Raw genomic sequence first — 27,386 nt, 5'->3', positions numbered from 1 at the left:
ATGAAATGCAAATAAAAAGAGATTTTACCGCTTTCTTTAACAGTTAAATGGCTGCGAAAGTCAATTCAGGTTCAATTCCCCCTTAAAAAGCGTTAACAAGTTTGAATTGCTCCAAAATATTTTGGGAAATATGGATCGCTATTTGGAAGTTATTTTACTAAGAAATTTCCAAAATGTTCTTGATTCCTTGAAGAAAATCGCAAAATAGAGAAATTCGCAAAATGAAAGTTCGATAAATAGAAGTACGACTGTATCTATTTTATAATTGTTTTCTATAATTTTGTTGTTTTGTTGTAATATTTCTTCTTTATTTTATGTAGTGCTATGATCAAAGAATTTCGCTTCTAATTTGTACATGTAAATAACTTGAATTAATTGAGTACTATTTTTTAAGCCTAGTGGGTAATGCTGGTAATGTCATGTGTTTTTAGCCCTTAATGTGAAAACCCTGCTAATTAGTAACTTCATGCATGTAAAATAATAAACTAAATAAAGCAAAGTTAATTTTGTGCTTTAAAATATTAATATTGCATTAAATTCATTTAAAATCTGATTAATTTTTTTGTTACTTAATAAAACTGTTTTGGATTAACTTTACTATTTAAGTTCTTATCCATAAGTTCAACTCTTATCAATTTCGTGACCCTAAGTTCTTATGAGTTTCATACACAAAAACAGTATAGCATAAAATGTCACCTAAAAGTTGAAAATAAAAAATTAATTAGGCATTGCGGGAAAGTAATTAATAAGTGGAAGAACAGAGATGCCCACTGCTAAACCAAGAATGGTGCATTAAAAGACTACCACTCGAAAATATCTTTCAGCTGTCCGGAGCAAGTTGGCCTTTCTGAGAACACGTTGGTATGCATATTAATTAATGTTTGAACATTAGTTTTAGAAAATGTAACGTCAGCAGAAAAGATAAAAAATTAACCTTTTTAAAAAAATGCAGTTTTGTCCCTCCTTTTAAGATCTTAAGAAATCACATTATCCGCCTTTGTTTTATTCCAGAGTTGGCAAGGTTTAGGACAGAATGAATTAACAAATGGTTTAAACTGTCCTGCCCAAAACCTTTTTGCTAAATTATGTCACAATTTTCAAAAAAATATTGTGAATAATGTAAGGTTAATTTTTGAACTAGAAAGAAAATGAAGAAAAGTTTTTGTTTTATTAAAAAAGTTTAGTATTATTTTTAATATTGCATTATTTTTCCTTTTGCAAAAAGATAATTTATCAGTATTAGAAGAATATTTAAAGGATAAAGTATTCACTTTTGTGGGGCTTCAAAAGTTATAAATCTTTTCTGTTATATTATTTTCCTTTAATAAGAACTGTTAGGAAGTGCTTCTTTTGGCATTGATCAAAGCACAGTTGCCCCCTCACCTATTAAATCTGTACAATCTTAGAAAACATGCCAGTCTTGAATGCAAATAAATCATTTAAAAATGTTCTTTTTACTCATTGCTTCAACAATTTCACTAATGTATTCATACATATTCCTCTTCACTATGTATTGGAGCATTTCAGATCATAGCTTTCCATCTCACTCTTATTCGTAGCCAGATATTTTGCCTCCCTCCATGTCTTTCCTACTGTTTACAATCATCCTGCTCCAAATATTTTTATTTCTTCCTCTTTTTCTTTTCCCCTGAGGATTCCAATCAAAAACTTGTTTTACTTTAAATTTTCCTGGTTTATGTCGATCATAACACCAATCCATTTCCGTTTACGCTTTTTAATGTCCAGATGAATCGGTTTCTGTTTTGCTTTTCTAAGCGTTTCTGTATTACAAATTTTATAGAACCAACTAATATGCAAGATTCTTCTTAAACAGTTGTTAATAAATACTTGGAAGTTTTTTTCATCTTATTTTTATTGCAGTGCCATGTCTCAGATCCATATACAGTAGAGAACCGATTATCCGGAACGATCGCTATTCCGGATAACTGATTTTTATGGTTTTCTGAATCGCTGCAAACAGCCGTTTTTTTTTTTATTGCTAAACCCAACTAAAAAAAAAAAAAATTTTGGAAATAATCTTAAAAAGAAGAAAAAACAATGAAGTAATACACTAATGATTATTTCCAAAATGATAGTAAGGTAAACATCTTTAAAAAAAGAACGAAAAATCCTGAAATCTTACGAGGAAAAAAAATTTTTTTTAAAAGAAATGGCGGGAGAATTTATCGAATTTCATTCCGGTTTTTTGGTTTTCTGATTTCCGGATAACGGGTTCTGTACTGTACTAGTTTNTCCCATTACAGCTTCAACTTGGAAAAGTTTTCCAGTTTCATATAACATTCTTACATTCCAGCACCCAATTTTGATTGTCGTCTTAGCTGGTAAGATAGTCATCTTCCTGTTTCCTTCGAATCGGTTCATTGCACTAATAATTCTTTTCCTTTCTTTTTTTTAACATTTTGCTTAACTTTTGAACAAAATTTCTAAACTTTACCTGTCCCTTGACCATTTATATCTATTATACTCTGAAGAAAATGATAAAGCAAGTAATCAGTGCCTTCCATATTTCAAAGCTATGAGCTAGTTAAAAGTGCTTTACATGTTGACACAGAGATCATCAGTTCTAAAACCTATAGAAAATGAGATAAAAATCCAATTAAATTGTTTTTGTTATCATTAATGCAGGCAGTTTTCTTTTCTTTACGAAACTACTTTTTTATCCTTATTAATAATGATTTAAGATGCAAAAAACTTGACTATTTCGTATAAAATTGAATTTTTGTTTGAACGTTTAAACTTTTGCTCGTGTTACTTATTAATTTATTTATTTATTGTTATCATCTTAGGCCTACAGTAAAAGATTTGCTGACGTATGAATTTTTCCAAGAGGATTTAGGCTTAAAAGTTGAATTTGTCAACAAAGAGGAGAGTATTCAGAGTACATCAACTAAAGTTGAATTATGGTTGCGCCTCTTGGATCCAAAAAAGAGGAAAGAAAAACATAAAGAAAATGAAGCCATTCAGTTTGAATTCGACATTGAAAGTGATAATTGTGATGAAGTTGCTCAAGCTATGGTAAGTAATTGCTCCTGCATATGGGCAGTTTTCAAATGGTGACAGTATTACCAGGTCACAGCGTAGTGTTTTTAAAAAGTGATTAAAGGTGCTTATTTTTTATTTACGTTTTTTTAAAACACCTTAAAGGTGCTTTCTTTATTCGAGGTTTGTAAAAAGTGCTCAATTTTCTATCCTTTAAAAAGGGATTTTTTCTTTGCCATATCAATTGCCATTGTAAATTACGAAAAATTCATGATTTTCACAATTTGAAAGTTATCAGCTGATGTGAAAAAATGGCCAGGGTTAAAAAAGTTTTATTTGATTGCTTCTACAGCTATTTCTGAAGGGTTGATGATGTAGGCAGAAAACAAAACTAAAGCCCAGTTTTTTTTGTTGCCCTGAGCAGTTGTCTAATCACATCACTATTTTAAAAACTCTGCATTCGATTCATCTAACAAGAACTTATAGTAGCAGCTTATTAAATCTTTTTTTTCTGACAGCAATAAAAAGTGCTGCGAGGGAGGGAATCCTTTCGTGACTTGATTTTTGTGTAGGCCTCGAGTTTCCCAAATTTAACACTCTTCATGGTCTAGATCCCGCAGTGGACTGATCATAAAGATCCCTTATAACACTGAAGTCAAGCAACACTAGCTATGGTCAGTAAGCCGGTGAGTGACCACTTGGATCAGCCTGCATAGGGATAGAAGTTGCGCGTTACGGATCCTCGTTAAATTGTTCTACTGTAAAGTGCTCGACATCATGCGCAGTTCGTCGGGCTACCAAAGCAGGGGAGCTATCCCCTCTGCAGAGGATCAAAATTGCGACGGAATGTCTTCGGATCAAAATTGCGATGGAATGTCTTCGGATCAAAATCGGATCATCCTCAGGGATGTTTCCCAGCCCATCATGCAGCTCTAGTGCAACGTAAATAAAATACCTACCTACTTTCATGGCCTATCTTAGCAAAGGAAATTTTCATGTTTTTGGTGGAGAAATTTCTTTTTTCATTTGTGGAATGGGAATTTAAAACAATAATATGCTTATATAAGCTGCTGGGCATAATTCTCATTTTTCCTTTGACCAATGGGAGACACAGGGATTAAAGCTTATGGCGTATTGACGGATTGCTTCTTTATTGGATTGCTGATGATCATTATGTTTACCGGTCTTAGACTCGGTTTCTCTTACGATTCCATTATTTAACACTCTGTGGGCAACTGTATTGTTATTTTATGTAAATTCTAATGTTTGTACTATGAAGCGCTAGCATACTTGGATTACAAATATGTGTAAAAACTATTTCTAATAATGAATAATAAAACATACAATTTCAGAGTATTCTTTATTAAATCTATTCAAATTTCACAACACAAAACCTTTGGGACAAAAGGCTTTTCTAAACAATCTTTTGCTGAATATGTGGTCTAAAATTCAGCCGACCAAATACTTGGCAAAAGGGTCAAATATTCGCTACATCCCTATTATAGAAAGAATGTTTAGTTAAATTATTTCAGCAGTTCTGTTATCTTAAGGCTTTCCTAGTAAGCTTTAATTTTTTTAATGCATACATCTAAATGAAAACAAATACAGTACAGTGATAATTATTATTTGTTCTTTTTTTGTACTATTTTTATGCATAAATGTGATGTAATCAATCTATCCTTAATTATTACTTATATATATATTTTTTATTTAGGCAAAGAATAATATAATTTTAGATGAGGATATTAGAACTGTGGCTATGCTTGTACGCAATCAAATTTCATATTTAACTAGAGAACGTTTACGCTATCAGAACAAAATGGCGATGCAAGAACAAGTTATTCCTAGTCGCCCTTCTCAAACTTCAACGCAGATGCAAAATATGACCATGAATAATCAAACTATGCAGCAAGTTCAAATTTCTATGCCTCAACAATACCAAACTAATGCTAATCAGCAGCAGTCTGAAACTCAAATGATTCATGAAATGTACCCTCAACAAATTTACCAAACTCAAATGCAGCAAATGCAAATGCATATTGCAGCTTCTCAACAATCTCAGTACTCTACACAAGTTGCTGAAACTCCAGATTATCAATCTCAAACCATTCATATACAAATACCACAACACCAAGATGCCTCTACTCAATCTTGTCAGGTGCAGCAATCTCAAGCTTCACAAGTTTTACAGCACGGACAGACACAAGCTCCTCAAGTTATGCAGCATGGACAAACGCAAGCACCCACAGCTATGCAGCATGGTCAAACGCAAGTACCACAAGCCATGCAGCATGGGCAAACTCAGGCCCCTCAAGCTATTCAGCATGGACAAACTCAGGCGCCACAAGGTATGCCACATGGGCAAACTCAAGCTCCTCAAGTTTTACAACATGGGCAAAATCAACCGCCTCAAATTATTCAGCATGGGCAAACTCAAGCTCCCCAAGTTATTCAGCATGGGCAAGCTCAAGCACCTCAAGTTGTACAGCATGGGCAAAATCAAGCATCTCAAATTTTACAACATGGGCAAACTCAAGCAAATGTAATGCAATCTGAATCTCAGCCTCTTGGTCAACCTCAAGCATTTTCTCATGTCCAGGTAACTAATGTTTCTGTACCAGCGTCAGCAGCCCAATTTCAGAATCAAGTACTTCATACTCAGTATCAAATCACAAACCAGCCCATAACTTCTCAGTATCAAGGTACCAATCAACAGTATCAACAATTTCAGCAAGTTTCTGCCCAAAATCAAATGACTACTCCTCGTTATTCAAATCAAATGCAAATTGCAGGAACCCAAGTTTTATCCAGTGACAATACTATACCTCCAGAACTCTTACAAGCTCAACTGGCGCATATAATGCAGCCTGTGAGTGGATCTGCCATATCGAGTCAGTATCAAATGAAGGGGCAAAATTTACCACTACAAAATTTAGCGTCAGTACCTTCCTCTAGCCAGTCTTCTCCAGTTATTGCTTCTCAACAGTTTTCAGCTCAGCAAGTAACTGCTCAGGTTCCAGTGTCCAGAGCCCAGAGTCCTCAAAAGGTTGTCCATCCGTCATACGCTACCAGTAATGCTTCTATTATTTATTCGCAAGGACAGCCACCAAGTCCCCAGAAAGTTTATTCTCCTCAGCAAAATATTGTCCCTCATCCCACTTCTTGTGATCCAAGCCAAAATACTAACTGGGTAGTGAATCAACACATGCCAAATCAGCATGAAAACTTTCCGCCTCAATATCAAGAAAGTGTCTCTCAAATGTCTAGCTCGCAAGACTTGCAAAATTCTGCTTACAGTTCTGAAGGTGGTGCCCAAGAAACTTCAGAGCAATCTTTGAGCGCCCTGCAAGATGCTATGTCTCGTCAACCTTCCTTGGAATCTGAAGGTTTGAACCCTGAAACTCTAGGGGAACATCACACGCAAGGTAAGTTAGCATTTGTCCTTAAGTTAGATTTATAAAGAATTTTAAGTGCATTATGTTTGAATTGCTAATACTCTTACAGGTCTATTACCTGAGGTGGAAAAAGTACACTTAATGGAAAATCAATTGAACTTTGGTTCTCAGGTTAGATCATGAAATTTTTTTTTTTTTTGTCTTCACCATTAAAAATATACAGACGGACCTCTATTTAACGAAGTCGCTAAATCCCGATAATAAGTTTGTTATATGGAAAATTCGTTAAATAGAAAATCGCCTTTTGAAATACTTAAACAACACAAAACAGGTTTTAAATTCATAAACACTAGACATAATTTTTAAAAAAAATTATACTTTCTTTATAGTACAGTACAGAACCCTTTATCCGGAAATCAGAAAACCGGAAAAAAATTCAATAAGTTTTCCCGCCATTTTTTTTTTTAAATTTTTTTTTCCTCATAAGATTTCAGGATTTTTCTCTCTTTTTTGAAAGAAGTTTACCTTACCATCATTTTGGAAATAATCATTAGTGTATTACTTCATCGTTTTTTCTTCTTTTTAAGATTATTTCCAAATATTTTTATTTTCAGTTGAGTTTGACAGTAAAAAAACGGCTTTTCGTAGTGATTCAGAAAAACGGAAAAATCAGTTATCCGGAATAGCGTTGGTCCCGATCGCTCTGGATAATCGGTTCCCTACTGTACTAATCTTTTATCGTGTACACTAGAATCTACTATTTATTTTATAAATCTTGACCATAAAAGAAATCTGCATGGAAACCGAGAATAGAGCAAAACATTATCCAGTGTTACACTATCATGCTGCATACATTTTCAACTAAAGAAAGATAAATATATGTATGAAATTATAGCTGCGATTATTTTAAAAGTAATTTTAAACATACATTTCCACATGTTTTCTTAAGTTTAATTGATACTGATAAAATCCGTTTTGTCTGCGTTTTTCGTTTGAAATGCAAACAAAAAGGGAAAGGGATTGTACTACTTTCTCTAAAAGTTAAGTAGCTGCGAAAATCAATTCAAAGTCATTTCCCCCTATAAAATAAATGTGTTAATGAGTTTAAAAGGTTCTGAAATATTTTAGGAAATAGGAAAAATGGATCTCAAAGAAAAGTGTGTTAAATAGAATATTCACTTCACTATTTTGAAGTTATTTTACGAAGAAATTTTCAAAGTGTTCTAGTTTCCTGGAAAATATCGCAAAATGGAAGTTCGTTAAATAGAAGTCCGACTGTAGTTACTTTTTAATTATTACAAACTTTCAGTTCCCTTTTTTTTTCTTAACTCATCTCTAACGTTGTGTTTTCTGGAATAATAATTCATGACCCAATATTAAATCTTTCAAACAAAATATTGTGTCTGTAAAAAGTTGTTGCAGCTCAGTTACAGTTACAAAATGTCTGTTTTTATTCACTTTCTGTTGTTGTTACAACTGCTAGGCAGGTTTGATCCAAATTGCGACTGACAAATTTTCAGGCCAAAAAGCCTATGTATGATTGTTTGGAGAAAGTAGATTTTGAGTATGTTTTGATAATGTTTGATATATGTTTGACAAAATAAAATTCAAAATTTATTTGTATAATTAATATTATATTCAATATAATACAGATATTTCTTGAATTATTATATTTTTGCAAATTTTAAATTTAAAAAAAATTCTCTTTCGTTTTTTCCTAAAAAAAATTTCCTAATGAACAGAAAATGTGAAGCAAAATAAATTGTAAACAGTGAGCAGTTAGTGTTTAATTAATTAAAATTAGCGTTTTCCTCCATTTTTTCTAATTTTTCAGGTTGCAATAACATTGCCTTAAAATATTGGAATTCTAAATACTACTTACAAATGCATGACATTAATTCCAAAAAAAAAAAAAACAGCTTATATTTACTATTAAATGATCGGAAATAAATAGTATGAAAAAGTGATTATTTAAATGCATGTTTAGAAAGTGTGTCGTAAAAACATCATAATTAAAGTAATGGAATTGTTAAAATTGCGATTAAATCAGCGTGAATGAAGAACATAAGTAAGTAATTAAATAAGTAATTAATAAGCATGCCATAATAAAAATTGGAATTTTTAAAATCATGTGGGAATGAATCATAAAAAATTTTTTGAAAAAAAACTGGTATTTACAATGAGATCGTAAATCAAAAAAAAAACAAATCCAGTCAAATTGTAATTATTTTATTGTGCAATTTGAAATTCTCGTCTCGTTGTAATATCGTAGCAAAAGTATGGGAATTTTAAAATCCTGTGCAAAAGTATAGCAATAATTGCCTTTAAAAAAGCAATTAAAATATTTATTATAAAATCAGCACAATTAAAGCGAGTCGAAAAGTAATTACTCAAATTCGAAATTCGCTCATCGTAATATTGTATTAAGAATTTTGTGTTAGAGAAACAGCAGAGATTTACAACATAATCTGTGCAAATTGAGTACATCAAAAAGTGATGACTCTAGTGTGCAACTAAAATTTTTCATTATATATTTTATTTTTCAACAAACAAACAAAAAAAAAGCTTGTTTTGAAGCTTCTGCTGGCGGCATTAGCCTGAAGGTTGTGCACCCCTAAGTATATGTTGCTTATACTTACCATACCTTCAATTAAATTGCAATCCCCTGTTTCAAATTGATTACTTGATCTGTTTCAAAATTAATTATCCTTGCCAACACAATCATACATTAAATTTAAAAAAATTATACTTATAATCCATGGTGTTGTATATTTTATCTGTTATATTGAGCATGCATTCTTATTCAACTGCTTAAATGAAGAGATTTACCCTGAGAAGCAAGAAACAATGATCAACAGGGAAACTGAGGTTCAGGAAAATTTAATCTGATACTTTTACTGCAATATTAGTGATTACATTAATTTTAAATTATTTTGAGAAATTATAATCTGATGTAGATATGATTTAAACCTTAAAATTAGTTTAATAAAATATTTATTACGAATTAATTGTTTCGATTTTACACTAATAGTTATGTTTCTAAATTTCAAGAAACAATAAAAAAAATTTGTTCACAAAAATTTTATTTGTTGCAAGGAATAGGAATAACTACAAAAAAGAAGAAAAAGTTTAGACGTTTCAGGTAAAACTTTGGTTTGAAGCATTAGTTTTATATACACTTTTAAACCATTTTAGGAAGTATTCAATACAAATGAAAATTTCATTTTTAAATATTAATTAGTATTTTTATCAAAAAAATTTTTTAAATTTGTTTGCTTACTCATCCAGTATGTAGCAGATTTAGATTATTTTGTTACTGCTTTGTTAATCTAGCATCATGCCTTTATGTCTTGAATTGTTTAAAAAATAAGTTTCATAACCAAATTTTTATGCCTTAAATGTTAATCAATCATTGTATATCATTTTAGACGTGTACGGATCAGATGCAGCCAAACAATAATTTTTTACCAGTTCAACAAATGCCACCCATTAATATGGAGTCTGCTGTGCTTCCTCCAGATGGTGAAATGTCATCACAGAGTCAAGATTCCAGTCAGTCTGTTGGAAGAGGAAAACCTTTAGTAGGTTTTTGTACTTCTTTTACCAATGTCTCTGGTGGACCGGTTAACCTACATGATCCAAATTATGCACCTCAAAATTTCACTGTGTGGAATAATAGATCTACTTCTCCACTCACTAGGACTCCTTCCATGTCAAAAAAAGCTGTCACCCCTACATCTAGTAATGGGTCTTTACCTGGATTTAATTATAGCAACCCCCAACGCGATGGTTCAATTTCACCTGTGTATTTTGTCTTGCAGCCATCCAGTAACATTGGTTCCCCTCAAATTGTGAATTGGCAAAATGATGCTGTTTTGTACAGTGCCACCAATAATTCTGTTGCTGGAACCAATGTTGCTCAGTTTGGTTCTCTTAATGATTCTCGGTCTTTGTCTGCACCTTCTGCATATGGTGTTTCTGTTCATTCACAGGGGAGTTCTTGGGTTGGTTCTTCGGTGAATGCTCCTTCAAATGATTCATATTTGACAAGTGGTGGGAGATACACTAAGTTTGTGACCCCTGGTGGGAGTAGGTCAACATCTCCCTTACCATATTATGCGAATAGGATAGATAACGATTCTCCTAGGTCGACACCTCCTCCGCAAATGTTCTCTCCGCCTACTAATTTTTTGCATCCAGATTCAGGTTTTGGTTTCCCCGTTCTTTTATCGCCAACTCATTCTCCCCCATCGACTCCGATGCGCACTTTATCTCGATGTGGGACACCAGTTGGCAGTGTTACGGATCTTTCTAACCAATCACATGACTTTCAAAATCAAAACGCCCCATCCAATTTTCTAAACAATTCTTACAAATTATTGCCTCCTTCATCTCAATTGCATAGAACACGTTCCAGAACGTTCGGAGGAGGTCAGCCTAATATCAACATTCCAGGTGACCAATGCCAACCTTTGTCAGCTATACCAACGTCTATCTTAAACCAACTGGCCTCATCACATGGCAGTCGTTATAATAACAGCTATACTGTCATCCCATTTGATCGTTCAAATAGACATTCTCCCATTCATTTATCTGGACCTTTTGTATCTCCTCAATCCTCTTCTCCGTTGTTTATGTCTCTCGCGGTTGAAAATAGCCGGAGAGCCGGTTTGATGCATGGAAATGAGCGAAGTATGAGCTTAGATGAATGTCCATCTTTTCCTCAAAATTACAATTTATCACCCAATACTGTTGTTCATCCGCAGCATAGAATGAGTGAATGCTGTTTTCCGAAACCAGTAGCCACTGTTCCTGCCTTTTTGCCACCTGGTTCAAGCAACGTGCAGCGCCCTACAACTCTAGGCATTAGAAATGTACTGTACGGCAATACTGCAAACACCTGCCAAGTAAAGGTACCAGAAGTGTAACCTTAAATCTAGGACAATTCTCCATCAAATGCATGTGCTTTGTTGCTTTTGTTTTGTCGTCTATGCTTACATATATTTTTCTTTAAATCAACAAAATACTGTGATAATCAATTAATCATTTAAAGGTCAGGAGAACAAATTACTTTTACACCGATTTTTAAAATATTTGGATTGCTTTTTTTTTTCTAGCCTCAGCTGGACTATTGAGAAAGACAAGTAAAAAACTAAGTGATTTTTTTTTACTAAACAATATTTACAAACATTGCTATTTTTTAAGATAGTTGCCATAGATATCCAGGCATTTGGTATATGTTTTCTTTGTTTTCTAATTTACTATTTAAAAAATATTTCTCTTGAATAATGTAAGATGGTTATGATGGATATAGATGTTCCTTGTTGTTCTGGAAACTTTGGCTTTTACACCAGGTCAGTGAGTAGACATTCTCATTGACAATCCATTTTGTCAGGTATTTTTTTAATAACGGCAGTTACTGAACTTTTGTTCTTTGCTGTAGAAGGTACCGGAAGTGTTGCTCATTTATCTGGTGGGCACCTGGGAACCAAAATCACAGAAGCGATCAACATTACCCATGCCACACTGCCGCAGATACCCGTTCATTGGTTAGACCATGTTCCTATTCACACATCACACTACAGAGAAACATCCATACCCTGAGCGGGATTCAAACCCACAGCCATTGGCTTCTTAGTCAGGCATGCTAACCACTCGGCCACCTGGCTGGCTTTATCAGGAATGTGATAAGGGGCTCAACAATATTCCTAAGTTCTTTGATTGTCTGAAAGCTTTAGCTTGAAAGCAGTATTATGGCCAATCTGACAATGCTTAGAGAAGGTGGAACAATTGAAAGGGCTTCTGTTTAGTCTGGTGTAGGAGTTAAAACCATCAAATACCAGGGTGCATAGTGTTTTTAAAAAGTGCTTATTTTTTATTTAAGTTTTTTAAAAGCCCTTAAATGTGCTTTTTTTTTTAAAATTGGGTTTTGTAAAAAGTGCTTAATTTCCTATCTTTTAAAAAATTTTCTTTGCCATATCAATTGTCATTCTAAATTACGAAAAATGCATGATTTTCATAATTTTTTCGGCAATATTTATCAGAAACCAGTTATTTTTTTATCATGATTATGTTAAGTTTTTGAATTTTATTAATTTTATGTTTATAAATCAAGAACTTTAAAAGAACTTAGAGAAAAAATTTTTTTATTGTTGCACAGATCCTAGTTATGATTTTTGTTTTTTTTTTGGTAAGTGATTAAAAATATTTTTTGAGTGTTTAAAAGGTGCTTATTTTTTGTTGAAAAATCCGGCTATGCACCCTGGCTAACATTACTGGCAACAGAAAAAGTTAAACATATGCCAAANTTTTTTGGTAAGTGATTAAAAATATTTTTTGAGTGTTTAAAAGGTGCTTATTTTTTGTTGAAAAATCCGGCTATGCACCCTGGCTAACATTACTGGCAACAGAAATTATTATTATTATTATTTTTTTTTTTTTAAGTTAAACATATGCCAAATTGCTTGAGTTTTAGTCCAATTATGTTAAAATGTTGTTCATATTGTTAGGTAATAATAAAATCATTCTATTCTTCATTTTTATCTTACTTCTATTGTCCAATAAAAGTTTAAAAAAACAATTGAAATAATTACTTACTCTTCTAAATTCTATGTTTGTTGTGAAATTATCAATTAGGTTAGGTATCAGTTAGGTATTTATGTATTTAAAAAACAAAAATTAAAAAAAAAACTTTATAAAAATTTTATTAACTTCAATAGTATAATTAATATGCAACATTTATAAAAATTCTAATGCAGGTGCATAGTTATGAATAATATCACTATGATTATTTTAGATATTGTATAGATAATGTAACCAAAATATACTTTTATGTGTTGTAATAAATAAATTAGTGGAAACATATTTAAATTTTAATGCTAATCATCAATTTAAGCGGCATAATTTATCATAGATTAGACCTGTTTAAACTAATCTGGTTACAAGCTAATTGGTTTTTGGAAATGAAATTAGTAAGGAACTCTAAGTATGAGATTTTTAATTATGAAATTGAAAATATTCCCGTAGTTAAAATTTTTCCCATAATAAAACTTCTTCAATTATGTAATGTAAATTATTTTTAAATTTGTTCAGACGTTACAGTATTTTGTTGATTCTCTGGTTCTTCTGGCTATGGGCTCTTTTTCTTAACTTGAGGTGAATCTCTCTCTCTCTCTCTCTTATTCTCTTTTTCTATCGGTGTCTTGGGATTATTCCTTTTATTTAAATTCCATTTCGTCTCTATATGCTCATGAAAAAAAATAAAAAATGCTAAAATAGGATGTTGGGACAAATTATCAGAATAATATATATTTTTCCCTTTAAAACTTGAATTCTGCTATTTTCCTTCCATCTATGAATAACTTTTAAAATTTAAAATAAAATAAAAAATCGCTAGATACTCCAAGTAACGCCAATATTTTTCTTGATCTGAATTATATTGTCGAATTATGATGCTTATGTTTTGTTGTCAAATTTAGCATCTAATTCTTAAATATAATTTGTTACTTAAGATACTATACTTATATGAATATTTCATAAATGTTTCAAGAGGTGAACTGCAGGTGGAGAAGTACATCTTCTTGTTGAGCTTATGCTTTAAGTTTACTTCTTTGTGGTATTAGTCATGTTTAATGTTCTTATATTTATAATTTTATTTAATTTTACAATGTACATTGTGTTTCAAAAAAATATAATTGAATATTTTCATTTTTTTCCTTCAAATTTTTTTATTTACATAAAGTTTGAATATTTACTCTTTTAATATGGATAAAATCTTACCTAATCCTTTCGACCCAACTTTTGTAGAATTAAAATTTAAGTATGAAAAGCAGTTTGTTAATGCTGACGTATTAAAATAAGTATACTATGAGTTTTCCACTTTTTCTGGAAATCTCCTGGAACTATATATTCGTCTTGAATATTGTAAAAATACCTATATATTGCATGGGAATAAATAATGAAAATATTATAAATACATCGAATTATTTATTCTTACCAGAAGTCATCTAACCAAAAGTTATAGAAACCAGAAGTTGTCTTTATAAAATAATCAAAATAAAAACTAAAATTCTGTCCTATAATATTTTTATCACTAATGAGATATATTATCCCATTGGTAAGTATGATTGGGACTTTGTATCCCACCAAACAAAATGTGTCAAAATTTTAAATCTGAAACTAAATAGGTACAATTATTACTTCATAAGAACAAACATAACTATTTTATACAAAATATGGCAAAAATATAGTTGTACTTACCTCAAAACTCAGAAAATACTTGAATTAATACGAGAATGACTGGCAAGCAGAAGTTCTGAAAATGAGAGTGTTGTCATGTTCCTTTAGTCATATTTTTATTCTGTAATGCCTAAAGAACCTTGAAAGCATGCAAAATTGAGGTAATAACATTTAGTCTTTTGTGTGTGTATATCGGGTCGAAAGGGTTAACGTAAAGATTTAGTTTCATTGATAATAATTATAAAACTATAGTTATTGAAAATTCAGTATTCTTGTAAGTGTATGCTGAGAGAAATTTATTTGTTGCATGGAGGTGAGTACTATATTCTCAATTAACACAAGTATTCGCATTGTTCTAATTCTACTTATAAATTATGCATTAATTTGTATTATCATAATGATATAGATCTGCTTTAGGTTGCATTAATCAATCAAAAAGATGGAAAAAATTAGTTTCCTAATTTTACTTTATGTTTTAATAAGACGGTTAAACTTACTATGTGAATTGTTTCTGTGATAAAGCTTTTATTCTAGTAATTTTTGAAACACTTTGTATATTTTTTAATGTAAAATTTGAATTACTAGAAGCATTGTTGATAATGGCAAATAAATTAGAACTTACGTTCAATAATTCTAGTTAATTTTTTATTACTATTTTAGTCCTAACTCTTTGCTTCAAGTAGTTTAAATTTTTAAACTAACCGTGTCCTAGATTTTACATCTTAGTTTGAATTATTTCTTGCCCATATTGATTTACTGCTAAACAAACTGGTTTAAATTTTTATCATGGATAGAATAATAGTATAATGTATCAGGCTTAAAGAATAGTGTGAACACTAATAGAAATTGTATTTTCCTTATCTCTCTTTTTCTTTATATCAACGGTAGAACATAAAGCCCCTTTTCATTGCTTTCAGAAAGGTGAATTGTTAAAAAATTTTTACATATAAATAACACCATTTCTGAAAGGTTCAAGGTGGACTAATAATTTTGTTTTATAAAGTTTTTAGCGTGTTTCAGTGAGGCCCTTTATTTTGTTACATACCTGTGGCTGACATAAACCCAATGATGTGTGCTTCAACTTTTCTGAATGCCAGTTTATGGAGCAATCCAAATCATAGTATATATGTGGCATCAAAATTATTAACTTTTTTGATGCAAAATTCTTTTATCGGTATTTCAATTAAAATCTATTCCATTACAGATACTGTTAGTTATTTTACATAAAATCATTTTTTTTTGCAAAAAAAAAAATGGAATATCTCGACACTTCTACCTTTCATTAAAATTAACCGAACTCATTAAACTTTTTTAATATGGTTATTGCTGTAAACGCTTTACCGATTCAGACCTCTGTTCACTGGTTTTGTGACACGAAACTCGAACTGCAAGTAACTTGATCGTACTCCCAATTTTTTTAAGGAAGTTATTCAAATATATAAGCTCAGATTGATTATTTTTCTACCTAAACTTTGAAATTTTTTTTATTTTTCGAAATATTCATTTCTTTTGAATTGATCAGTTGTAGCATGTATCAAGCATTTGCTATATAATGTAGCTTTTTTTAATTTTAAGACTAAAACACAGTTTTGCAAAAAAGCAAGAAGGAAAATATTATTTTTGTTTATCAATAATGCATTCTGTCCTGAAATTTTACCGCTTTTTCTAAGAAAACAAAAAAAAAAGCTTATTTTGCCGATTTCACTTTAATACACAATTTTATTACTGAAAATTATCTTCAGCTATTATTATTTCGGTTAGTTTGTAAATAAATAGTTTCTTCGGTACTTAGCTGTCTCTTTGAATCATAAGTGAGAAAACTGGTTTTTATGGCAGGGAATTTGTAAAATGGGAATGTTAAAATAATGTTATTATTGTATTTAGTCATTAAATTTTCAAGTAAAAATATTTTCTATGATCTCATGGTATGTTCATAATGAAGTAAAACCTCCGAACAATGGTCCCTGGTGTGCTTAAGTAACAGGTGTTAAGATGTAGCTGTTTTGCATGCATTATCAACGAATTGATTGTAAAAAATGAAAGAATCACAAAGATATTTAATTCCCTAAAATAATGATTTTAAAAACAATAAAAAGTAGATTTAATTCACCTGAATACTGATCCACTTATAATCTTTTTTATTTTATTTTAAAAGATATTAAATTTGCGTTTTTCTAATCTCACGTAGTGTAGTCAGCTTTCGTGTTCTTATTTCTTTTTTACTGTTCTCAATAACTGGCTTTATACTTCAGTGTAAAGAATTTTCACTTGCAATAATCGCTCATTTTTCGAGTATTCATTTACTAAGTTCTTATTCTACCAGGGTCTAGAAATTAAAGAAAGAAAAAAATGAAATGTCAACATATATTGCGCAAGTTACTTTTTTTGTACATGCACAAGCAATTTCTTCAAATTGCATCAAAGGCAGTAGACTGAATGTAACTGTCAAACTGCATTCGCAATTAACAGTATGAATGCTTAAAAAATATTTTTTTACAAGAACTGGGATACCATGACCATTAAAGAAAAATATGTTTAGTAACTACAAGTTATAATATTGTAAGCTAAAGATTAAAAAATTTATTAGATTCACCTTGAAATAAAATACATACTTGATACAAAAGGAGTAACTGTTACTCGGAAATGGCATTTCAGAAGTTTTTAATTGATGCAAATCCAATAGAAGAATTTCGGTAACATATGGCCGTTCTTCGGAGGTTGCCATTGTTTAGAGGTAGTCATTAAAGTAGGTTTTGACTGTATAATATTTTATTTATGCATGCAATCATTTTTAGCACCATCTGTAATGTAATAACATTACTTATATTGATAAGTTTTGAACATTTTACTTAATTTCACGCATGTATAATGTAGCCTAATCACATTATTAAAGTACAGGCTTATGTATTAGTAGTGGAAAAAGCATTACTTATTATTTATTATGTGTGTAATAACTGAGTTAAAATTATTATATAGTTAGTAATTATAGATAGTGTGAATGGACCAGGTACAAAATTAACAGAGAAGTACTATATCAATGAGCTATTTTTTGTTAATAATATGCATGAAAAAATATCTTCACTGTTGTCCAGCATGATTTGCATGGCACTCTGCTCGAATTTTTGCATGTTTGTGTATGATGGAGTTAAATCATTTGTTGTTTGCATGTATTTTGTTTTGTTACTTCAAGGCTGAACTAGATCAGTAACTCAACTGTTACGTATCAGTCTGTCTCTTTTTATTAAAATGGACTGTCACAAGAACAATGTTGGTAATGCCTTCTAGCAAACAATAGCTGCGTGTTACAGGCAGTCAATATTTCTGGTTATATCTAGACTAAGCCAATTTATGACTGAGATATTTGATTTAAAATTTTAAAATACGATTTATAATATTTAAAAATTTATGTCTTCCAATTTAACTTTTAAGTATCCCATGAAAATATAAAGCTAAAGTATATTTTTATAAGTTAAAGATGTTCTTTATAATCACTTATGCATCTTTACTTTTCTATTGTAGCAATAAAACCATTGAAAACATTTAAAGTAACAAAGAGAATTTTAAATAAATATTGTTTTATTTAAAAATCATTATTGTAATGAATGGAATAATTTTAACTTTTTTTACAAATCCAATTTCAAAGTTGTTTCAATTTTAAGGCTACTAATCATACTTAATATTTAATTTTAATATGGTCTAGAACATCGTACATGCAAAACAATGGACAGATCTTTCTACACAAAAAAAGAAGAAAAAATCCCAAACATACAGTAAAAATGTTCTTAACAACATTAAAATATTTAAGTTAAATTCCTTCTTTTATAACCAAGGCAACACTTTTCTTAATGTTGAAATTTAATGTTTGATAAATGATCTTGATTCTGCCCCATGCATAACTAAATATGATCTAAATAAATTAAATTTATGTAATGAGCAGACCTGTATACGCACAGTTACAGTCAAATTCAGCCTTGGTTATTTGAGTGTACCTTTTTTGTTGTTAATTATGTTTTAATAAACTTATTGATCAAAGTAATATCAAGGTAAAATTATAGTAACGTTTGAAAATGTTTCATTTTTTAAAAACAATGAAATTTCTGTGGGGTTTTTTTTCTGGTATATTCACTAACTTGCAAGCATAATTATCTTTTTTTATTGTCAGTTAACCTTTATATGAAAGATTCTACTATTAAAATTTAGGTTGTCTGTGTTATCGGTGAATCCTTATGATAATTTTTGTTTTTATTTATCATTTTCTGTTTTTATTGCATGATCTTTTACTAACCTTACTCAACCAAACAATCATAAACATAGATGTGCCATTAATTGTGTAATAAAATAATCATAATTTGTGAAATCATTGTTTTGATACTAAGGTTATTTGATATAGGTAATTGAAATATCTATGGGAATTACAATTTCGCTGCAATTTAATATTTGGCTTAAACATTCATGTATTGCAAAATAAAAAGAAACCCAGTAATTTGATTAAAGCTTCAAATTTCTCTGAACTACCATAAATATACCTACCAGTTCGTTGCAAAGTAGGCATTTCCACAAACGCTTCCTCCAAACCTATACAAATAATTATTTTACAACTTATTTTAGCTGCATTTACATTGCGATGCAGGAATTTTTTTATAAAACTGTGATTGACTTTTATTATTTTTTTTTCCTTTCAAAAACTGAAAATTCATAGTTTTATTTCATTTGTTTCAATTTGTTGTCTGATTATTTACGTTACATCTAAAAAGTTATTGCAACTCTGTGTAATGTAAAATTATTACTCAAAAAGGCTCCCTAAATTATGAAACATTTATTTGCTTTGAACTGCACATAAAATGTAAAAAAAATTTCTGTAAAATCATTAAAGCTTTGTATTGCTTTAAAAGCATTAGAAATAGCTACTCTTAACACATAATCATATCAGTGAAATTATATTTTTTAAGTCTTATCTTTTTCTTTTAAAGATTTTCTTTTCAAAACTTATTACAATTTAAAGGTTAAATAATCAGGGAGTAAATTATTTAGTTTATACGAACTATGTATTTAAGTGTTACTTAAAAAATCTTTAAATACAAGCTGGTCTTTTAAGTACTGTTTGTTTATAGGAAAATTCAGATAGTCATTCACAGACTCCTGTGTTAGAACAGACATCATTTCCTAGTGTGCATGATGAGTCTAAAAATATCAGGTAAGTTTTTTTTTACGTTTAAATTAGTTTTTAAATTAAGGCTATAAATTTTTAAATTTAATTTTTTTTCTAAACATTTATTTCCAAGAATTTTATGGTCACAAAAATTTAAAAAAGTAGGTGTATTTAAGGATATATATATTTATATATCTGGATATATATGTATGTGAGAAAGTAACCAGTGTTCAATATTTAAAAAATAGTTTTTGTTCTTTCTAGTCAGATGGAATTACTAAAAAAGTAGTGCAGCTATTAATGGAAAAAGACTTTTGTTTTGTTGTTGGTTTGTGAAAAAATTTCAACAATTTAAACTATGTGTGCTCTCATTCTCTTATAGACGTTTTAAGCAAAACAGCATAAACCAGAAAACTTATTGCTTTGTCTTCAGAAAAATTCTGTTAATAAATGACGACACTAAAAATTTACATTGGTTTACATTTTTTATGATAAAATATGTAATGATAAGTAGGTTTATGTTATAATCCATGTTTTAATTATTTTTATTTTCCTGATTAATTGTTTAAATTATAATTAATAATTAATACATTCTGTGGTACTTAAAACAATCCTATCCTTTTGCATTAAGTTTTAAAAATCTTCACATTTCTCTTTACTTTATTTAGAGAGCCAGCTCTTGAAGGTGGTTCAGAAGAACAACTTCCTGAGGGCAGTCTTAAGCCTCAGAAATCTGATAAGAAGAAGGTTAAAAGGCGACGGACACAAGATCGCACTCCCAAATTGACTGTCATCAGCGTGGAGGACACTATGGTTGAATGTCAACTTGAATCCACAAAAGGGAAAACTGTCACCTTTAAATTTGATTATACAGACACAAGTCCAGAAGAAATAGCAAACAAATTGGTTAGTATCATGAAAATAATGAAGCATTTCCAAAGGAAGAGGATCCTTATTAGATATATTTTCTTTCTTTTCTACTTATTAATTTTTATTTGCCAATTTTTAAATTAATATTGTGTAGCATTTGATTTATGAGATGTATATATTTAAATTTAGCGAGAACTCATGCATTTTAAAGTAATGAAATTATATTAATAAATAAAAGTAAATTCATTTTTAGACATAGTATCATCTTAGAGAAATATTATCAGAAGCAGGGCATGTGATCTCAAGACCACACACACACTTCTGTGAATCAAAAACTTAATAATCTGACAAAATTTTGATTACAGGATGTAATTCTTCAGCCATTTGTTCAGCGGATTTACCAAATTTTGAATATTTGAGACTGTGCTGGGATCGGCTAATATCACAATTTTAATAAAGATAGATTTTCTTATTCACCCATTTAAAAAAAAACATGTTGCGATTAATTTTCACACATTTTAATTCGCATGGATTCTTATTCACTCACGCGATTCCTATTCATGTGAATTAAAAATCTAATATCTCGATTTGTATTTACGTGTTTCAAAAACACAAAATCGTGATACGTATTCATGCGAGTTTAAAATCCAACTTCGCGATTTGTATACATGCATTTTTAAAATCCAATATTGTGATACGCACTCACGTAGGTGTCGATATCCATTATATTCAAAATGAACGATTGATCTCTCGATATCAAAAATTGATTTTTCCTATTTATACATGATTTAAAAACCACACATTGCGATTTGTACTCACACACGATTTTTACGATTTAAAAATTACGCATCGGGATTCGTATTTACGCGATTTAAAACTCAATATCGTCATTTGCATTTTTGAGATTTTAAAATTCAATATCATAGATTCGTGTAAGAAGTAAGTATTTTCTTGAATAATTAATGTAAAGGTGTGGTATTGGTTGTTTGGTAATTTAATTATGAATGATAGTTTATAAAATTATGTTAAAAAATGTGATTCAAGTTTGATACATAAATTAATATTTATTTTTTGTGCATAAAATTTATGGGCTACAGGACAAAATATATTGTGTATACTTCCTCAAGGCATAAAAAGCCTTATTTTCATGTTTTTTTTTAATTGTATGTGATCAGGCCCTCAACCATCCTGAGCCCCCGGACAATTGTCGCCCCTCTTAAGTATAACCTTGACTGCATCACACATAAATTACATGCATAATTTCCTTAAATAGTCTTTTAAAATAGAAATATCAGCTACTTTTTAACTGAAATTGCAAGATTTCTGAATTTTAATAGAGTTAGCATGTGTACCCAGTCTTACTCCAGTACTGGGATAAGACGGGTAGTGGTGACTCTACACATGATGGTTATTTGACTTTTTCTGGAAAAAAGTCATTTAAGAAGTACATATATGACTTTACAGGAATGATATTAATTCTTAAATCTAACCATTTTTAGGTCGGAAGGTTTAGCTCCAACGGGCCTTCGAATATTAGGTCTCACTCCACTTTTACTTATATTATATATATTTTTTTATATATTTTTTTTTGTTGATACTTATTTCATGTGGTCTTAATAAATTGTTCATATTCTTCATCGTTAAGTGTCTGAACATCACCTAACCTTTTTCAGGACTCTTATCTTTCAACTGCCATAAAAAGAAACACCACTTAATTCTGACCCCAGTCAAATGGTCTTAACTGGTGCTTGCCTCCCTAAATATCCATAGCACATTGACAAGAGGACTTTAAGCCACAACATATTTGACTATTTGCATTAACACACCTATTGTTTAGTCAGCTTTCAGGATAAAACTTGCGACTCTATCTCTGAAAGTGACCCTTAACCAACTGCTCTACTGGAGTGCTTTATTAATGTACCCTATACATCAAATTTAAATGCGCATGTCGAGCTTTATCCATTTCCCCAAACACACATTGTTAGTTGTTTCTGTTAGTTCTTGAACACTTATTTTAAGGTATGTCTAGAATGAAAAGATCACCGGTGAAATGTAATATTCAATAAATTGAAAAGTGTTATAGGTCCTATGTCTGCCTTTTATATTAACCTATAATATTCAAACTTGGTCAGGTATTATGTAACAAACTATAGTACCATATCAAAGGAAATTATAGCCAAATTAGGGGGTCTACGATGTGGCACATATTATGACATACTATGCAACCATATCTAAAAAATTCTTTATAAATAAATTAGGGAGCCCGGTAAGTAATTATAGAAAAAAAGGATTTGTGGCACTTTAAAAGCTGTACATATAAATGACCCCATACTGCCCCTTAATATTAAAGTGACTTTACCATTATTCAGTGGCAAATAAAATACTTATCTTTGGCATGCTTGAAATCGGATAAAATCAAATTAAATTATATCTATTTTTTTTCCAATTCAGGTCATAACAAACTTGTTAGCTGAAAATCATGCCGAGATATTCACAGAGTTCATACAGTTAGTCATTTTACAACTGAAAGAAAATCCAAATACGATACCTGTAATACAATGCTTGGAATCAACACCTGGTAATTCCAGCCCTCCTACTTTAAGAAGACAGGCTTTTAAAGACTATTTAGAATTTGAAAGAGTGAGCATCTTTATACAAAATCTTATTTAATCTTGTTATTGTAATGGTACCTGTAATATATTTTAAGAAATCTTTTAAGAGATCAAAGTAAATGTTTACTTCAAAATGGTTGCTTTTACTATTATTGTTAATGTGAAAATTCAATGTTTCTTTTATGTTCATATTATGTCACTTATTTATTTTATTTACTTATCATAAATTCAATATTTTTTTAAAAATCATGAATTGTATGTTTTTTCTTCCCTAAATATTAAAAAAAAAAATTTCAAGCTTTTTAGTTAATATGCTTGCTATATCTGATGTGTCAAATGTATTTTTAGGAAATTTTTCATAGTAAAATAATTTATTTTAAAAATATATATTATTTTTATTTATATTTTAATAAATTTGAACTATACTGAAATGGTTTATGAATAAGAAAAGTGAACTATGGAAAAAAGTTTTTAACTCTTGGCGTACAGGTTTGTCACTAAATCTGCAGGCCATGATTGTCACAAAGCTATTTGCTATAAAATAACTCTTTAAGGCTGATTTCATAAAATATTTTGTTGTCTTTTGGTCTCTAAATGGTCAGGCATTCAAAGCTTTATAGCTCATGTGATCCACATGATCACATATAATTGGTCATAAATTTAACTCAGTTCAAAACTTTAGTTTATTTTTTTACATTTAATGCTGGAATAAAAATTTGCTTTGTATTTTGGATCACTAGTAAATATATTAGGAACACCAGCTCTATTGTGTGACAAATCAAACATCCAATTAAACTACTGACAACTAGTCATAATAAATCATATTGTTTAGGAATGTCATAAATGTGTGTGAATTTAAAAGATTAAATTACGTATAATATCTAAAGTTTCTTATGGCGGCATAAACAAAGTGAAGTAAACCACTATAATAAGTTTGAAAAATATTTATTTTGTAAAGAATTATTTTGCTTTACTTTTAAAGTGAACAAATCTTTATATTTTGATTGAGAGTTTCAAAAATATACTGTGCTTCTTACCCCCCCCCCCTATATTATTATTTTTTTTTAAAAAAAAGTTCTACTAATTATGCTTTTTCCTTGTTAACAACTATGTCATGCCTGTCTGGACATATGGGTATTCCTGGTAAGGAGTTGGCTTGAGTGCTATTTTCTGGGGCCACATCCTTCAAGGCATCTATATTCAAGCTCTATGGCAAGATTGCTGATGAGCAATGGTGCAACTCGCAAGGTCAGAGACAAGCTAATTGTGACAAGCTAGTGTGCGACAAAAAAAATCTTCTTAAGTTAAACGGGAACAGTTTGAGGCATTGGTCTTCTCATTGGACACTGCATAATACATAATGAGCATTGTATCTGCTCCTCTTTGTCAAGGTTGTCATCTTGAGGAGGAGACTTCACGACATATACTTTGTGAAGTACTGCTCAAAGATTTGAGTATTTAGGGCAGCATTGAATTGAGTTCTGGTTCAGCTATAAAGCTTGTTTGCTAATCATGATTTAGGGTTTGGGTACAATAGACCTCTGGTCGATGTGCCCGACCTCTGAGTCTAATGTCATTATTATTTATTAACAAAATGATTGTTATTTGTTTTAGAATTTGAGTTTGGACAGTCAGGACAGCAGCTTGCCTTCAACTCCTCAGGATCAGGAGAAAGAGTGGTCTCCCAAAAAACAAGGATCTCCCTCGAAGATGGTGAATCCCATTGCTAAAATATCAACAAATGATGCTAGTGCTGTGCAGGCATCCCTTCCTCCCAAAGAAAAACAGGTAATTCTTTTTTTTTCTATTCCAAGAGTGTTTTATTGTTTTGACTATTATACACATTAAATGGTTGTCATTAACTATTTTGAAGTTAATAAATATTGCATCTAAAAATTTTAAGTTTCGCAGGTTTGTTTGAGCAATAATAAAATTTTAAAACTTGTAAAAAGGACATTGCCTGTTAACATGTATATTTATCAAACGCAATTTTAGTATTTTGCAAATAATAAGTTGTAAAAGTTCTCAAATTTCAGGTGTATGATTTTCATAGATTTTGAGCAATTTAAATATGTTCTATTTGTTTCCATTAAGCAGCCTGTGGAAAAAAAAATTTATTTTATTAAAATATTATATTATTAGTGCTATTTATCATTTAAAGGGCACTTATTTATTGATAAATTGCTTTAAATTCAGTAATAAATTCTCACAATGACTAATAGAATGGGCAATCATTTTAGAAAAGTTCTTATATATTCATTTCTCTTTTAGGTAGAGAAACGTGACGAATTCCTCCTTTAGATGTTTAATGTTATATTAGTTATTAATTATAGAAGTTAATTCTTTCATGTTTTGTTTCCTATGTTTATTTAAGGAAAGGCAAAGATAATTGCATTCAAATATAGAATTCTATGAAGGAAATTAGAAAAAGAGAGGGTCAACAAATCTCCTGACATAAACAATAAATTAATAAGAATAAAAAATTTTTTAACGTTTTGGTACAACAAAGTTGACTAGAATAATCAGCTTTTACATACTGTATGCAAAAGGTTATTTAAAAAGTTTGTGATTGCTTTTATTAGGTGAGTGGTTGGAAAAGCGAAAAATAATTGAGCATTCTTCAATAAATACATGTTTATTTAATTTTAAATATCCCCAACATACTTCTAGTAATCTATAATTAAAATCTTTTCCTTCACAGCAATTTCACAGAAAAGTCATTAAACTTCTGTGCAGGTGAGCTAGTCAAGTACGTTTATTAAAGTGAAGAAGTATTCAGTGATTTTTTTTTTAAAAATGTTTACTTAACTAATATGTTTTAATTAAAATTCTGTTCTCAAAAGGGAAAATTTTGTATAAATAATTTAGTTCATAAATTAAAATCCTGTTTTTTTTAAAATTTAATTAGACCTGTAAATTTTTCAATCTCTCTCTATCTCTCCTTTTTTTTTCTTCCTTAAAATTACTTTAAATGAACTCAAATTATTAACAAACTGCCATGCATATTTCTTTTTACTAATTTCGTAATCCACATTATTAGTAATTTTGTTTTAGAATGACAAATATACACAGCATTTCGAAAGCATTTTTTTTTTTTAGTGTCTGAAATTTTATTTTATTTATTTATTTAGCCTGTATCAAAGTATGTTAATCAATGGATTGAGAAAGAAGGATATCTAATTACTAAATTGCAATATTTAGTCTTACTTCATCCTATTACAAAAAAAAATTTTTTTTTTAACTTCAGTATTATGGGACAAGAAGGAAGTCCTGCTGGAAAAAACAACAAAATTAATATTTATGGGGATTCCTAATATTTTTATCTCATGATGTGCAAAAGCTGCCACTTAAACTGGAGGTTTAATCCTTTAGTTTAGTGAGAGGGACCTTATCTCATTACAAAAGCAATAGTCTTGAGAAAAAACTGTGCTGCTTTATGTGACTTTATCAAACTCTGAAGGTGCCTGGTAAGTTTTGTGTAGTAATGGAATGCTGGAAATAGTTCTCAAATTTAGTTAATTTGTGAACAATGAGTTGTGGGATAACTACTTGGCTAGTATCCCAAATGAATGGATGTTTAATGAATGAATTCAATTAATTATAGCAAGGAATAAATTATTAATATTTCATAGGTGCCAACTCTCCTTATCTTTAATAGAGATGAATGCTTTCTCCTAAATGTAATGAAAATTTAATTCCTAAAAACGAACAAACTTTCATGTTTAATATAAAAAAATATGATGAAGAGGAATTATTTCATATAGAGATTATATTTTACTTAATGTGTTTGAATTATTTTTAATCTATATAGATTTTTATTACTAAAAAAATATTTTTGATAAAATATCCTTTTTTTTTTATTTACCAATTTTTACTGAATCTCTAACAAGGGAATTTTTACATTGAAAATAAATTTTTAAAGATTGTAACATTTCGCACAGGAATAAATTAAAAGATAATTTAAGTATTTGCATATAAGTTATAGTGCTAAGTATTAAAAGTATGTTCGGAAACATTCCTATTTCATTGAAAAATAATATCTTAGCACAGTTTTTCTTCATCGTGAAATTCAGTATCAAAAAATTTGAACTTTTACCAAATTTTCTTTTTGGAAATGTTGGC

General features: G+C 29.9%; 1 protein-coding gene across 6 annotated transcripts in view; it reads left to right on the top strand.

Moving 5' to 3' along the window:
* Positions 1-27,386, top strand: part of LOC107440307 (serine/threonine-protein kinase Wnk) — a 101,322-nt gene that overhangs the window by 53,552 nt on the left and 20,384 nt on the right. For 3 of the 6 annotated variants that reach the window (XM_043050068.2, XM_043050067.2, XM_043050069.2), the window contains exons 7-14: positions 2,808-3,036; positions 4,715-6,425; positions 6,505-6,566; positions 9,824-9,976; positions 19,745-19,827; positions 20,451-20,688; positions 23,104-23,292; positions 24,879-25,052. In XM_043050068.2, coding sequence (XP_042906002.1) covers positions 2,808-3,036; positions 4,715-6,425; positions 6,505-6,566; positions 9,824-9,976; positions 19,745-19,827; positions 20,451-20,688; positions 23,104-23,292; positions 24,879-25,052 — 2,839 coding nt within the window. Of the gene's footprint in view, positions 1-2,807; positions 3,037-4,714; positions 6,426-6,504; positions 6,567-9,823; positions 11,309-19,744; positions 19,828-20,450; positions 20,689-23,103; positions 23,293-24,878; positions 25,053-27,386 lie in introns of all 6 variants that reach the window. The other 3 variants (XM_071178948.1, XM_071178947.1, XM_071178949.1) reach the window with 1 other exon arrangement.

Source organism: Parasteatoda tepidariorum, chromosome 3, assembly GCF_043381705.1.
Source record: "Parasteatoda tepidariorum isolate YZ-2023 chromosome 3, CAS_Ptep_4.0, whole genome shotgun sequence".
In the NCBI taxonomy this organism is placed as follows: Eukaryota; Metazoa; Arthropoda; class Arachnida; order Araneae; family Theridiidae; genus Parasteatoda; species Parasteatoda tepidariorum.
This window is presented reverse-complemented; position numbering and strand designations above follow the sequence as displayed.